Raw genomic sequence first — 15,000 nt, 5'->3', positions numbered from 1 at the left:
TCTTATTCTTCTCAAATAAGATACCATAAAGGATGGTATGAATGAAAATACAGAAGACAAGGAGCAAGGAAATCCGAAAGAGAAAGAGAAAGAGAGATTAAACGAGGCAATATCCTAAAGAGATAGATAGAAAGATAAAGAAAGAGATAGAGAAAGAAAGAGAGAGAGAGAGAGAAAGAGGGAGAGAGAGAGAGAGAGAGAGAGAGAGAGAGAGAGAGAGAGAAGGTTCCAAGTGATAGGGAAATTCCGGACTGCAGGATTTAAGACGCAATTTCCGTGACAACGTCGCGCGTCATCCGTCATGCAACCTACATTGGAGAACAATGGCCGACTAAAATTATGCATTCTAATTAGAAATACGCACGGGAAAACCACAGACGTTCCACGTACACCCACTCCAATATACTTACACATATATATATATGTATATATGTATATATGTACATACATAGATATGTACGTACTTTCAGAGCTGCAGCGATTATGTACTACAAAAAAAATTCTTAATTACTTACCATTATACTAATGCCCTGGACCCTAATCGAGATTAGACGAGTTATATAATAATTATTATTTTCTTTTATATTTCGAACGTAAGGTTTAATGATATATATAAAGAAAAAATGAAAGAGAGAGAGAGAGAGAGAAATACGTCCGAAATTCATTAATTAATATTAATAACTTAATAACCATTGGCAATGTTGTTAATGTGCATATTTAAAATCAAATTGATCGACGTTAATGTCTATTCTAATAAATGAAATTAATTGTTTCTCAATTGCTATGAACTAATATATGAAGTTTAGAATATTGTATAATATTTAGTTTTTAATTATTAAATGAAAGTTATCGCACTGCTCTCGAATTCAATGTATCGACGATGATATTTATGTTGAAAGAAAAAAAAAAAAAAAAAAAAAAAAAAAACAAGAAAAGAAAAGAAAAGGAAAAACAGAAAAGAAAAAAAAAAGAAAAGAAAAAAAAAGAAAGAAAAAAGAAAAAGAAACGTCAAATTTCAATATTAATAATTGAGTTAACAAAGTATATCAATGTTAAAGTATTCAATTAAAATTTAATTTGATAAACTAAAGTTTAGTTCGCAATGAATTAATATATTGATATTTAGAATATTGAATAATACTTAATATTTAATTAATAATGAATTAATGATGTTAGCGTTGAGTATAATGAATGAACGTAAGGATATAGAAAGTAACGATTGAAGATCAATATCGGTTATTGATCGAACACGACGTTTAACTTTGAGATTAACGAATGAACTTAAATTAAATTAATTGACGTTAAGTTTGAAATTATTATGATGAATAGTCGTCGGAATTAAATTGAACGAATTAACGTAAGCATGAAAATGAATTAACGTTAACATTGCATTAAATTAATGAACGTCAGCAGTAATATTTTAAATAAACGAAATATTATTATTTATTAAAGATATATATATATATAATATTACACATAATATTATATTTATGTAATATTAAAATTTTATAATAGAGAAATCATTTTTAAAAGATATTATTATTGAATATTTTTTATGCATGCAAAAACTTTTTAAAAATATTTTCTTTATAATCAATTCTTTTGAAATAGATTCATAATTATTTATCAAATATATATATATATATATATATATATATATATAATATCAATATATATAATTATATTAATATATATAATATATTATAAATATATTATCAAATATATATAAATATATATATACATAATATCATCTATGTATATATTATATATATATATATATATATATATATATATATAAAATATAACAAATAATATTATATTTACTTAATACAAAAATTTCATAATATATAAATCACTTTTGTGAAAGATATTTTTAATGAAAAAAAAATGTTTTCACGCATAAAAGAACATTTTTGAGGATATAACCTTTATAATCTCTTCTACTTGAATAAATTCCTTAATCGACGAATTCGTCTTATTTCTTATCAGCGTTCTTACACGCTCGCGAAATCCATCTAGAGGAGGTAACAACATTAGGTGTGGGTGTAGCGAAGATGTTATCCAATGATTTTGCCGATGTTTACCAGCGAAGTAATGTACACACGTTCCAAGTAGAACCGCATACAGCAGTTGAGCTAGGATCGCCGCTACTTACGTACACATATACGTATACATAAATACATATAAATACATATACAGGGTGTTTCTCTGTTAACTCAAACATTTGAAATATCTCCATTGTTCTCGATTATATATGAATAAATATTTACAAACGAATAAATTATTAAACGACTCGACTCAATCCCATAGCAATTTTTTGTCATCGAAATTTCATTGTAAAAAAAAAAAAAAAAAAAGAAGAAGAAGAAGAAGAAGAAAAAGAAGAAAAAATAATTAAAAAGAGAATATCTTTTCGAAGAATCTACAATATAACTCTTAACCTTTTCACTTTGCAAGATGTCGACATTTTCGTCATCCCAAACGTCATTAATTCTTATTATACAAGGTTATTTAAAGATCAACAAATATTACGTTATCGTTGAATTCATCTTATTGTGAAGCTACATCCGCTATAGTAATGAATGTATGTTAGTTCGATTTAAAAAAATAAAATAAAAAAATAAAAAAAAAATAAAAAAATAAATAATCATTATCGATGACCTTGAAATCTCGATTAAAACGATCTAAGAAATTGGATGTTATATTAACAAAGAAATACTTCTTATTTATGACACTTGTTCGTTAAAACATATATATGAAGATTTAATAGAGTTGTTCGAGTTTTAAACGAAACACCCTGTAGTATAACAAACGATCCATAATCAAGGACAGACGATATTTCACCAGAGTGTATTTCTACAGATCGGACAAGTAGATCGTCGCTCTTGAACAGATAGACCGTAGAGAAAAGTCACGCGAAGTCAGAGGTCCCTTTTCAAATTACGAAAGTCCGATTCAGTCCGGTCCGGTCCGATCCGATCCGAATCATGACCCGAGGAACCAACACCTCGACAATTTTTTTTTTCGACGATTACCCTTCCAAATGATATCTATTTAATACCCATCATCGTTATCTTCACGTTAATTAATCGACGAAAGTTTTTAATTGCTCGGAGATAATGTTTAGTTCGAGTTTTTTCTTTTTTTTTTTTTTCTTTTTAATTCGCGACGAGTAAATTAATTTAACGTTTAATTACAAGACGTAATTATTATTGTTAGAAGAGTATTCTTAGTATTTCGTACGAATAATTATTATTAACGTGATAAATGTCAAATTAAATTGTAATCATTAGAATTAAAGATCGTTGATCTTATTATTATTTCGTTTTCTTTATAAAATATTTTTTTAATCTTATTAGTCGCATTACATTATATTAAATTAATTATCTATTAATTATTTCGTTAAACATCTTTTTTTTTATAGAATTTCAATTCGTATATGTATGTATATATATATATATATATATATATATATATATATATATATAATAATGTGTATATATATATATATATATATATATATATACACATATTATTATATATATATACATACATTTTATTTATATATATATATATATAAATAAAATTTTTATTTACTTCTTCTATAACAAATTGAAGAAGAAATATAATTTTGTTTAATTTAGTTATATTTGAAAGTTAAAATAAATTATTAATTTTCATATTAAATTAATTTTGTTAGAATTTTAATATAAATCAAATCATTATTAGATCTATGTAAATAATAATAAGATTTTGTTTTTTACTTTTAATTTTTTACTTCTTATATATATTTTTATTTTTTCTTTCTTATATAAATTTTTACATTAATTAATTGAACACATAGTATCCACAGATATTATCTACAATAGAGAAAGAATTATTTCATTCGACAAAGATATATGACTGATTGAATTAGATCGCGAATCCTTCTTAAATGGAATTTTCACGAATAATCGAGCGATCGAATGCAATTAATTAAAAGGGGGAGGACAAGATAAAAGGCTCTTTTGAACAAAATTTTCACATTGAAAGAAAAAAAAAGAAAGAAAAATTCTTTCACTCTTATCTTTAAATATGTCTGATAAAATAATCTCATAGTTATCCGCATAAATGACATATTAAAATTAAAATTAAAATAATTCTATAATATAAATCAAAAAAAAAAAAAAAAAAAAAAAAAAGAAAAAAAAAATGACAACTGTTAGTAGCACTTACATACATCGAAAGAACAAAATTTAACGTTGAAAAATCTCTCACGTTCAGGCAATTTGGTTACGAAAGAAGTTTTCGACTTGATTTGAGAACGAGAGGTCTGTCAGGTCTTTAAGAGAGAGGGAAAAAAAACAAAAGAAAAAAAAAAAAAAAGGAATGAAAAGAAAAGAAAAAGATCAAAAAAAGGGAGTAGGATGAGATCTTGATGAAAATCCTTGAATAATTTATTCCGCACCTATCGTTCTCTCTCTTTCCCCCACCCCCCCGTCTCACTCACTCTCTCTCTCTCTCTCTCTCTTACTCACTTACTCACTCACTCACTCGTTTGCTCTCTCCCTTTCACTCTTTCTTTTTTGTCGAGATCTCTTTCGTTTCCTTACGGAAGATCTTTCTCACTCATTCAGAAACTATCTGTCTTTTGGAATCTTTTACTCTCTGTCTTTCTTTCAAAATCAGTATTTCCTACTCTTTCTTTATTTCTTTCGAAATCTTTCCTTCTTAGTGAATCTTTTACTATCTGTTTTTCTTTCGAAATCACTCTTATTATCTCTCCCTCCCTCCCTCCCTCCCTCCCCCCCTCTCTCTCTCGTAATCTTCCTATTTTCTTTCTGAATCTTCCATTATCCGTTTCTCTTTTAGAAATTTTTTCTCCCTCCCCCTTTCTCTCTCTCTCTCTCTCTCTCTCTTTCACTCTCTTTCAAAAAATATCTTTTTTACTTTTTGTTTTTCCTTTTCGAAATCTCTTTTTTCTCCCACTCTTTCTTACTTCCCGAATTCTCTACTTCTCTATCTTCCTTTCGAAATCTCTTTTCTCTCTTTTTTTTCCTCCTCCTCCTCCTCCTCCTTCTCTCTCTCTTTCTCTCTCTCTCTCTTTCTCTGTCTCGGCCTCTCAAAATCTTTCATTCTTTATCTACTTTTCAAAATAACACTTTCACTCTTTTCCTCGTAGATATTCTTTCTTCTTATCTCTTTCTTATGGAATCCGATTTTTTCTTTTCCTTCATATGAAATCTCCTCGTCTTCCTTTCCCTTATGGAATCTTTCTTTTTATCTCTTCATCTTTCTCTCTCTTATAGAATCTTTCTCTATTTCCTTTTCTTATAGATATATTTCTTTCTCTTTCTCTTTCTCTCTCTTTCTCTCTCTCTCTCTCTCTCTGCTTTTAATGAAATCTCTTTCTCTCTCTCTCTCTCTCTCTCTCTCTCTCTCTCTCTCTCTCTCTCTCTCTCTCCCTCTTCTTACGAAATATCTTTTACTATATTTCAAAATATCTTCCCATGCTATTTGAAATAGAGCAACTTTGCAGAAAGCGAAACAGAGATAGAGATCGAGATAGAGATAGAGATAGAAAGAGAAAGGGTGAGAAAGAGATAGAGCGGGGTCAACCACTCTCCTTTCGACTTCTCTTCCCTGCATAACCAGTCTTGCTCTTTCCTTCTTCGCCTTCGGGCAAACGCCGCCCACGCTGGCGCGTCCTTCGCTCTTGCATCTCACGTACGCGTGCACGTAAAGTGCAGAGTATCGCATTCCACGCGTCTCCCACGTAAAACCGTCCAGAGTAGGAAGCAGAGAGAGAGAGAAAGAGAGAGAGAAAGAGAGAGAGAGAGAGAGAAGAAGAAGAGAGGGAGGAAAAGTGAGAGAAAAAGACAGAGAAAGAAAGAGAGAAGGAGAGAAAGAGAGAGAGAGATAGAGAGAGGATCGTAGACGGCGCGTGCACTCTCGCACGTGTGCAACGCATAGCCCTCTACGGCGTGTGCATGCTTTACGTGTCAAGACGAATGCCAGAGAATACAGAAAGTGACTGAATAAAAGACGAGTGCCCTCGAGCCAGGGGAAAAAGCTCGTCCTTTTTGGATTTTTTTTGTTTTGTTTTTTATTATTTTTTCTCTGTCCTTTATATATGTATGTATGTATAATATATATGTATGTATGTATGTATGTATATATATATGTATGTATCAATATATATGTATGTGCAATATATATGTATGTATGTATGTATGTATGTATGTATGTATATATATATATATGTTTGTATTTATATATATATGTATATATACTATAATGTATGTTATATCACACATATTAGACTTAACGGATAAAATTTATTTCAACAGAAATTTATAATATCTATAAAATTTATAGTATAAGAAATTGTGTTTATTGTTAGAAATGAATTACAAATGAATGACTCTTTTAAAGATAGAGATAAAGATAGAGATAAAGCATAAGAGAGTAAGAAAAAAAGAGAGAGAGAGAGAGAGAGAGAAAGAGAGAAAGTTTTTATGTGTATATTAATTACGAACATTGGATATACAGTTAATATTGATTTTTATTGATTAATTGATTTTTAGTTCATTTATTAAATTTTTTTTGTTCATGACAAGCAAGCATTATATCCCTCCCTGATAAAATACTTATATTTTTAATTAATTAATAAATTAATAAATTAATTAATTAATTAATTGGTATAAAATGTGATGAATGAACAATTATTTTCTTTCTTAATTACGCCATTTGTTGTTTTGACCCTTTCTTTCTTAATAATCTCACGATTAACATAGCTATCAGATATGACGCATAAATGTTTGATAATTAGATGATTTTTTTTTCTTTTTTTCTCTCTTTCTTTCTTTCTTCCTTCTTTTTTTTTTGTTTTTTTTTTATTTTTTTATTTTTTTTTTTATTCATTTACTTTAACTCGACTCATTCGCATCGATCATTCAAATCGCTAACTTATCGTTGAAAGAAATAATATTTCCCCTATTCTTGTTATTCATTTATTCTTAATTATACGTTAAATCATATGCCTGCTGTTTCTAACTTTTTTTTTTTTCATTTTATATACATAATCAAAATAACGAATGAAAGAATTGAAGAGTCATAGTGTGATGTAATAAAACGGGGACAAAAATTTGTTAAATAAAAATAAGCAATAATAGCAATGACGAATAACAATTAATTCGAGTCACGAAGTTCGACGATTTTTTGACTTTTTTGTAATTTTAAAAATTCTATACGCGCAAACATACATACATACATACATACATACATACATACATACATACATACATACATACATACATACATATATACATATGTGTATGCGTATATGTGTATATATATATAGATGAATGCATACATAACTAACAAAATATCTCTACGTTCCTCTACGTATAAATATTCATTATTACAATATTTATGTAATATGTAAATAGCCTGGCAAGAGCCAAAAACATAAAATAACAGTGTAAGGCGTAAACGATGATGTAATACTTCGGAAATTTTAAACATCTCTAGCAAATAAACGTAAATAAAATAATCATATAAATGTGAAAGTATTAAGCGCGTCCATTTCGGTCATACTCAAGACATTGAAACTAGAAATCTCAATTTCTCATCATCATCATCATCATCATCATCATCATCATCATCATCATCATCATCATCATCATCATCATCATCATCATCATTTATTTTAATCATTGACTTTCATCATTGATTTTCATTATTAATCTTTATCATTGATTTTCATCATTAATATTCATTATTAGTCTTTATCATTGATCTCAATCATTGATTTTCATCATTGATATTCATTATTAATTTTCAAAAATTAATTTTTTTTAATCATATATATATATATATATATGATTAAAAAAATATATAGTGACACGTTTTATCACTAATATAATCACTATATCATACTACGTATTAATAATATAGTATCTAATTATAATAAAGTAATATTAAACATTACTTTTTCATTTCTATTTTACTTCTTTTCTTTTCTTTTTTCTTTTTCTTTTTCTTTTTATTTATTTATTTTCTCCTACTTTCACATTACATCAGCACCCCCCACCCCTCCCCCGAGTAAATAAGAAAAAGAATTGGGTTATATATAAACGGTTGACATACATAGATAGTTAGCAATATTAAAAAGGTTTTGTCGATTGAAAAAGGAGGTCGAACGTGTGAGCACTAAGCTCGTTGAAGAGTGAATACCATGAGAAATATTTAGGAAAAGTAATAGTAGTAGTATAGTATAGTAGCAGTAGTAATAGCAGTAGTAGTAGTAGTAGAAGCAGTAGGTACAGCCCAGAGTCGTTTGAAGCAATGAGAATGAAAAAGAGAGAGAGAGAGAGAGAGAGAAAGATAGAGAAGATTTCGCGTCAAAGCGAAATAAAAAGGAGGAAAGAAGAATGGCAGTGACTCAATGAAAAGAAAGAAAAATGTAAAAGAGAGAGAGAGAGAGAGAGAGAGAGAGAGAGATTCTGAGAGAAAGAAAGAATGGCATGGCGAATGTAGGTGAACGAAAGAGACAGGAAGAGCAAGAAAGAAAGAGAAAGACAGAAAGTTTGAGAGTAAAATAGAGATAGAAACAGAGAGAGAGAGAAAGAGAGAGAGAGAGAGAGAGAGAGAGAGCGCCATTTAACGCTCGGAAGCATACGTGCGTGTTTTTCTCCAACCTTTCACCCGACGGCTCTTTTTCGCTGTCTCGCGTTTGATAATCTCGCGACTCGACTCGACTCGAATGCGCGCGGGCGCTCGCACACGCCAAAGTCCTGAACTTCCGGAGCGGAAGATAAACGGAACCGTAGGGCCTACGCTAGAAAAAAAAAAGAAAAAAAAAAAGAAAAAAAGAAGTAAAGAGTTGAATAGAAATAAACAGATTAAAAAAGAAAAAAAAAAAAAAGAAAGAAAGAAAAAAAAAGGGAAAAGGAAGACGAAAAATAAACAGAGAAGAGAGAAAAAATTGTAAAAAAAAAAAAAAACAAAAATGTGTGTTGAACCATCATCCACACACACCCCTTCTCCGCTCACCCTCTTCTCAGTACTGTCTACCCCTATGGGCGATCTTTGATTTAGCCCTTCGCTTTCATTCTCTCGCTCTCGTTCATTCATACTTTCTTATCATTTCTTCTTTCTCCCTACCTTATAATCTCCTTTTATTTCTTATTTCTTTCTTTCTTTTTTTTCTTTCTTTTTTTTTCTTTTTCTCTCTTCTTTCTTTTTTTTTTTTTTTTGCATTTTTTTCTTTTTTCTTCTTCACTTATACTTATTATCCATTTCTTTATCTATACTATCTTCTACTTTTCATCGTAAGCAACAGACACAGATTTATTTAGGTTATCTTTTCAGGTTTTAGCTATCAGCTAATAGAATAACAGTGTACTTCTCTTATTCTTTCATAAATTCGTTCATTCACTTCCCCCTCCTCTCTCTCTCTCTCTCTCTCTTATCTTCTTCCTTTTTTTTTCTTCTTTTTACTATACTCTTAAACTTGTACTCACTATACTCTTTTTACTATACTCAGAAATATATAAACTTACTATTAATTTTAATATTTATCTATAATACATATCATCAATCTGCGTTGAATTATTAATTCATTAAATCAATCAAGTAAGAACAATTTAATTAATTCGATCGAAATTTATTTCACACTTATTACTATCGTATTTTTGTCATCTTTATTTTTCATTAAACGCACGTCGAAGCTTTATTTTGTACATTAGTTATATTTCTTTTTTTTTTTTTTTTTTTTTTCTATTTCTTATAGTACCTGCAAAATCATCGTCGTATAGATATAACGTAGTCGCAATAAAAATATTCTTTATCCTTCATTATCCAATAATCCATATCTATCTAATACATCCTTTAGTACTTTTTCTATCTCATGTTTTTTCTTCATTCAACTCATTCTCCTTATCTTATTAACTTTAACTCATTCGATGCTTCTCCACTTTCTTTTTCTTTTTTTTCAACTTGTTCACTTTCCCTCTCTCTCTCTCTCTCTCTTTCGCTTCCACCCACATTCCTTCTGTCTCTTTTCCTCTCTCAATCGCATTCTCTTTCTCTCTTTATCTCAATTATTTTCTTCTATCACTTTTTCATTCGTTTCTTTTCTTTCATCTCTTTTTCTTTAACCCATTCGATACTTCTGTGTTTTTCTTTTAACTCTCACTCTCTCTCTCTCTCTCTCTCTCTCTCTCTCTCTCTCTCTCTCTCTCTCTCTCGCTACCACACAAATTCTTTCTTTTTCTTTTTCTCACTCAATCACATTGACTTTCTCCCTTTATCTCAATTATTATCTATCTCCTTCTCGCTCGTTTCTTTTCTTTCTCATCTTTTTCTTTAACTCATTCGATACATCTCTATTAACTTTAACTCATTTGATACTTATCTATTTTTCATTTAACTCTTTCACTCTCTCCCTCACTCTCTCTCTCTCTCTCTCTCTCTCTCTCTCTCTCTCTCTCTCTCTCTCTCTCTCTCTCTGTCACTTACTTTCACAAACATTGTCTTTTTCTCTTGTTCCTTTTCTATCTTCTTTTTCTTTTTCTTTTTTTTTTTTCATTAACTCATTCTCCTTCTCTTTTTATTTTCTTACTTATTCTTATATACTTTTTTATTTTTTCTTTCAACTCTTTCTCTCTATCTATCTATCTATTTATCTATCTGTCTGTTTGTCTCTCTCTCTCTCTTTTTCTCTTGTACGTTTGAAGGGTGACAAGCGAGTCGCTTCGGTGCATTAATCCGTCTAAAAGCTCTGTTTCTCGGTACTCATCAGCCTTCCATTCGCTTTCTTTTCTCCTCCCTCTCACCCTCCCCTTCCCCTCCTCTCTCTTCTCTTTCGAAAACCCTGTTCCCTGTTAGATTTGCGTTGGCTATTGAGAAATGGAAAAGAAGAAAGGAAGAAAGGAAAGAAGAAAGAATGGAAGAAAGGAAGGAGAAAAATAACAAAGAATAAGAAAATAGAGAGAAAAAACAGAAACACTCAGAGATTCGTTCGTTGGATCGCTCGTTAATGACGCGAGTATTGAACGTACGATCGATGTTGAAAAATGAAGAATAAAGTGTAGTGGACGAGACGAATCAAACGAAAATGGAAATGAATCAGGAATAAAAATACCAGAAAAAAAAAGAAAGAAAAAAGAAAGAAAACAATAAATAAAGGCTAATACTTTAAAATACAAATTAAAATATAAGAGAAACTAAGCTTAGTTAGTTATAAAGTTATTTATCTATAAATAATATAAATAATCTTTGATGATAAATATATACTTTACTTAAACGTTTGATCATATTAGAAAGAGAACATTTCGACAATGGTATTAATACTAACTTAATATTTGTCATATTCGTTAACAAAAAAAAATAAAAAAATAAAAAAATAAAAAAAAAATAAAAAAATAAAAAAATAAAAATAAAAATAAGAAGAAAAAAATAAGTTAATTAGTTTAATTAATTAACGTTTACTTTCCAAGAACTGTATTATTTTTGACAAAAAGCTTGTTATAGAACGTTAGATAGAAAACTGTTTTATATTATTTAAGAAAAGAATAACGTAGAAAAAAAATGAAGTAACATTTAATTTATCAACGTACGTATAGATATTTCACGATAATAATATTATTTATGTAATTTTACTTATATTATAAACACACACACACACACACACATACACATATATAGACAGATACTTTCTCTATATGTGCATGTATTTATATATGACTGTGTATTTCATATTAAACATTATAATTAATAATTCATAAAAAATTCAAATGGTTTACTACTTTGTTTTATATCTATTTACATACATATATATACATATATACATACATAAATGCATACATATATATATATATACATACATTCATACATACACAAATAGATGATATATAAATGTGTCTGATTCTAAAATAATTCAATTGTAAAATAAATATAATAATTCTAATAATTAGTTAGTGATTGTTTCGAATATGTCGATCCGTAATTTAACATTAATCGAACGACGTACCCAGTTCAATATAATAGGGGAAAAAAAAAGAAAAAAAAAAATAACAGAAAAAATTTCATGAATTGATAAAAAAAAGTCCACATAACTGTACACACACACACACACACACATATATGTGTGTGCATGTATATCTCTATAACGACGAATAAAGTATTGAAAAGTAATATATCATTGAAAAGACAGTTCGTTTGAAATATTTTAATGAACAAATGTTTATGATTGTACGTAGACACGATATAATGAAATAAGAGAAATGTTAGAGACTTACCTTCAAGCTCGACGACCTTGCCAGCCCTCTTGAGCGCCTTAACAGCTTCGTCGTGGGTCGCCTCACGTAGATCCTCACCGTTAACAGCCAATATTGCATCGCCAACGTACAATTGCTCCGTGGCATCGGCAGCCATACCTTTGAATATCTTCGAGATTAATATCGGCATTTTATTTTCTTTTCCTCCTTTAATAGAAATACCGAGTCCGTTGTTGTCACTTTTAACGACCCGCACGATACGTTTTTGATTGGCGACGGAATCCGGTACGTCCGGATCATTCAGACTGTCGACGTTGTTGTTATTGATGTTGCCATTGTTTAGAACGTTGTTAACAGTGTCGCAACTCTCGTCAAGTGATATACTCAAATAATCGTCCTCCAAAGAGACGAATACTCGATACCATTGGCCGCGCACCTGTGTCTCGAGTATACCAGCACGACCGGAAGTTGACGAGGATGCACCACCAGTGGTCGTCGTTGTCGTTGAGGATGACGAAGATGAGGCCGCTGCGGATACCACAGAACCGAGTCCCGTAACACCCATGGCCGAATTCGCTTGTCCACTACCACTCAATTCGACCATTTCGATTTCCTCGTAGGGTCCGCGCTGGAAAAAGAAAAAAAAAAAAAAAAAAAAAAAGAGAAATAATAAAGACAAATTTAAAATATGAATTTTAAAAACAAACACAACAATAATCGCTGAGACATTAACGCACGACGATACAATTAACGATGACAATGAAAAAGAAACGTATGCACACGTTATGTACCGTCGTCGTTCGTTACTACTATATATTATATTATATTAGTACTATTAATATATACGATAAAAATATATCGCGTAGGTCACCTGAATATTATACTATAATATTATATTAGTACAAGATAATTATTATTGTAATAAAAAGACATTCATTCGTATTGTTATAGTATTAGTACTATAATAATAAAAATAAATCGATTCAATCTAATTCAATAATATAAAAATATACCAATTCAATCACATTATTATTATATAAATATATATATATATATATATATGTATATAGTTTATCTTATTTGTAAGATTAGAAAAAGAAGAAAAAAAAGAATGTATATACATATATACTATTGTTATTAAAAGCTCGTTTATCTTTTTGATGCAATAGAAACATATCTACCATTTGATTCAATTCCATCTATATTAATTCAAAAATAACAAATTATTACGTTCTTATCGTTATAATAATCAAATTGTATATCGACTTAGTTGCAATGAATATTTTGCATTAATTAAATCTGAATTAAATCGCGTTCCACAATAATTCTTATTTCTTTTTTTTTTTTTTCTTTTTATCTTTCTTTTTCTTTTCCCATACCAACGTAATATTTATTATATGATAACATTTACATCTGTGTAATACAATACATTGGTATTTACGCGAAACAAATTTTTCTGCGATGAAAATTAAAATGGTATAATATTCATTGATAATCACGAAGAATAACAATTTTCAAGATCTTTGGATCGTTCGCATGCATTCTTTTCTTTTTTTTGCTTCTCTCTCTCTTTCTCTCTCTCTCTCTCTCTCTCTCTCTCTCTCTCTCTCTCTCTCTCTCTCTCTCTCTCTCTTCCTCTCCCATTCTCTTTATCGGCAGCATCGAAACGCCGTTACGTGCATCGAACACGCGATTATGCGATGCACGCGTTGCTTTCTCTCTTTCTCTCTCTCTCTCTCTCTCTCTCTCTCCTTCTCTCTCTCCTTCTCTCTCTCTCTCCTTCTCTCTCTCTATCTCGTTCGTTCGCTCGTTCGCTTTGCTCTTTGCTGCTCGACCATTACGCATTCATATTAAATCGACGATTTATGCGAGCTCATCAAGCAGAACGCGAAAGCGTACCGGTACCTGCCCCGTAATGCGTTTAACTCGACTTCGTGCCGGCTGCTGCGGCCATTTTATCGGTTCGAGTTTTCGCCTCGCAGAGTTTCCGGCGCTCGTCAAATTTTCAAGCTTAGCCCGTGTAGTTCTGCCGTCACTTTCCTCCCTCACCACCCTGCCTACTCTTCTCCTCTTTCTCCATTCCTTCTATCCCTTTCTTTTCTTCCCAATCTCTCTCTCTCTCTCGCTCTTTTCGCGATTAATAGTTAAAGAGATATATTAAAAAATAAGAGATTTTGTTTCTTCCTTTTCACTTTTTATTTTTTGTTCTTTTATTTGTTTGTTCACGTTTATTTATTTATTTATTTATTTATTCGTTTGTTTGTTTATTTGTTTATTTAATCGTTTATTTTTATCCTTGGGTTTTTTCTTATTTTTTTTCCTTTTTTTCTTTTTTTTTTTTAACTCGTATAATATCCCACTGTATACAATTCATCTATGTTACGTTATCACGATGTAACAATTATCTTAATGATTGGTTTTTTTTTCTATTTTTTTTTCTCTCCATTCTCTTCGTTTCTTTTCTCATAATTTAAGATTACACGAGTGCTTATTGTTTATATGTTGTATTACACTTATTTATCCAAATTACTATATTGATGAATTTTTCAAATATTATATTGTATTATAACAAGAAAAAAAGAAAAACATATATATATATATATATATATATATATATATCTTGTAATATTTATTATTGTACAAGTATAATTATTTTAATCATTTAATGATGTTATATCTTATTATTAATAAAGATTTATTTCAAATTAAAAAGTTAAATATCTCGATCTCGAAGTGC

At 29.6% G+C, this 15,000-nt stretch overlaps 1 protein-coding gene across 5 annotated transcripts in view; it reads right to left on the bottom strand.

The window, feature by feature from the left end:
- The window catches only part of LOC146872605 (beta-1-syntrophin-like), a 281,859-nt gene that overhangs the window by 249,217 nt on the left and 17,642 nt on the right, over positions 1 to 15,000 (bottom strand). For 4 of the 5 annotated variants that reach the window (XM_085660893.1, XM_085660894.1, XM_085660891.1 and 1 more), the window contains exon 3: positions 12,285 to 12,891. In XM_085660893.1, the coding sequence (XP_085517019.1) occupies positions 12,285 to 12,891 (607 nt within the window). Of the gene's footprint in view, positions 1 to 8,708; positions 8,822 to 12,284; positions 12,892 to 15,000 lie in introns of those variants that run through there. The other variant, XM_085660895.1, reaches the window with a different exon arrangement.

This window comes from Vespa mandarinia, chromosome 13 (assembly GCF_050613455.1).
Source record: "Vespa mandarinia isolate Hongniang chromosome 13, ASM5061345v1, whole genome shotgun sequence".
NCBI lineage: Eukaryota > Metazoa > Arthropoda > Insecta > Hymenoptera > Vespidae > Vespa > Vespa mandarinia.
The sequence above is the reverse complement of the archived record's forward strand: the minus strand, read 5'-3'. Positions and strand labels throughout refer to the sequence as shown.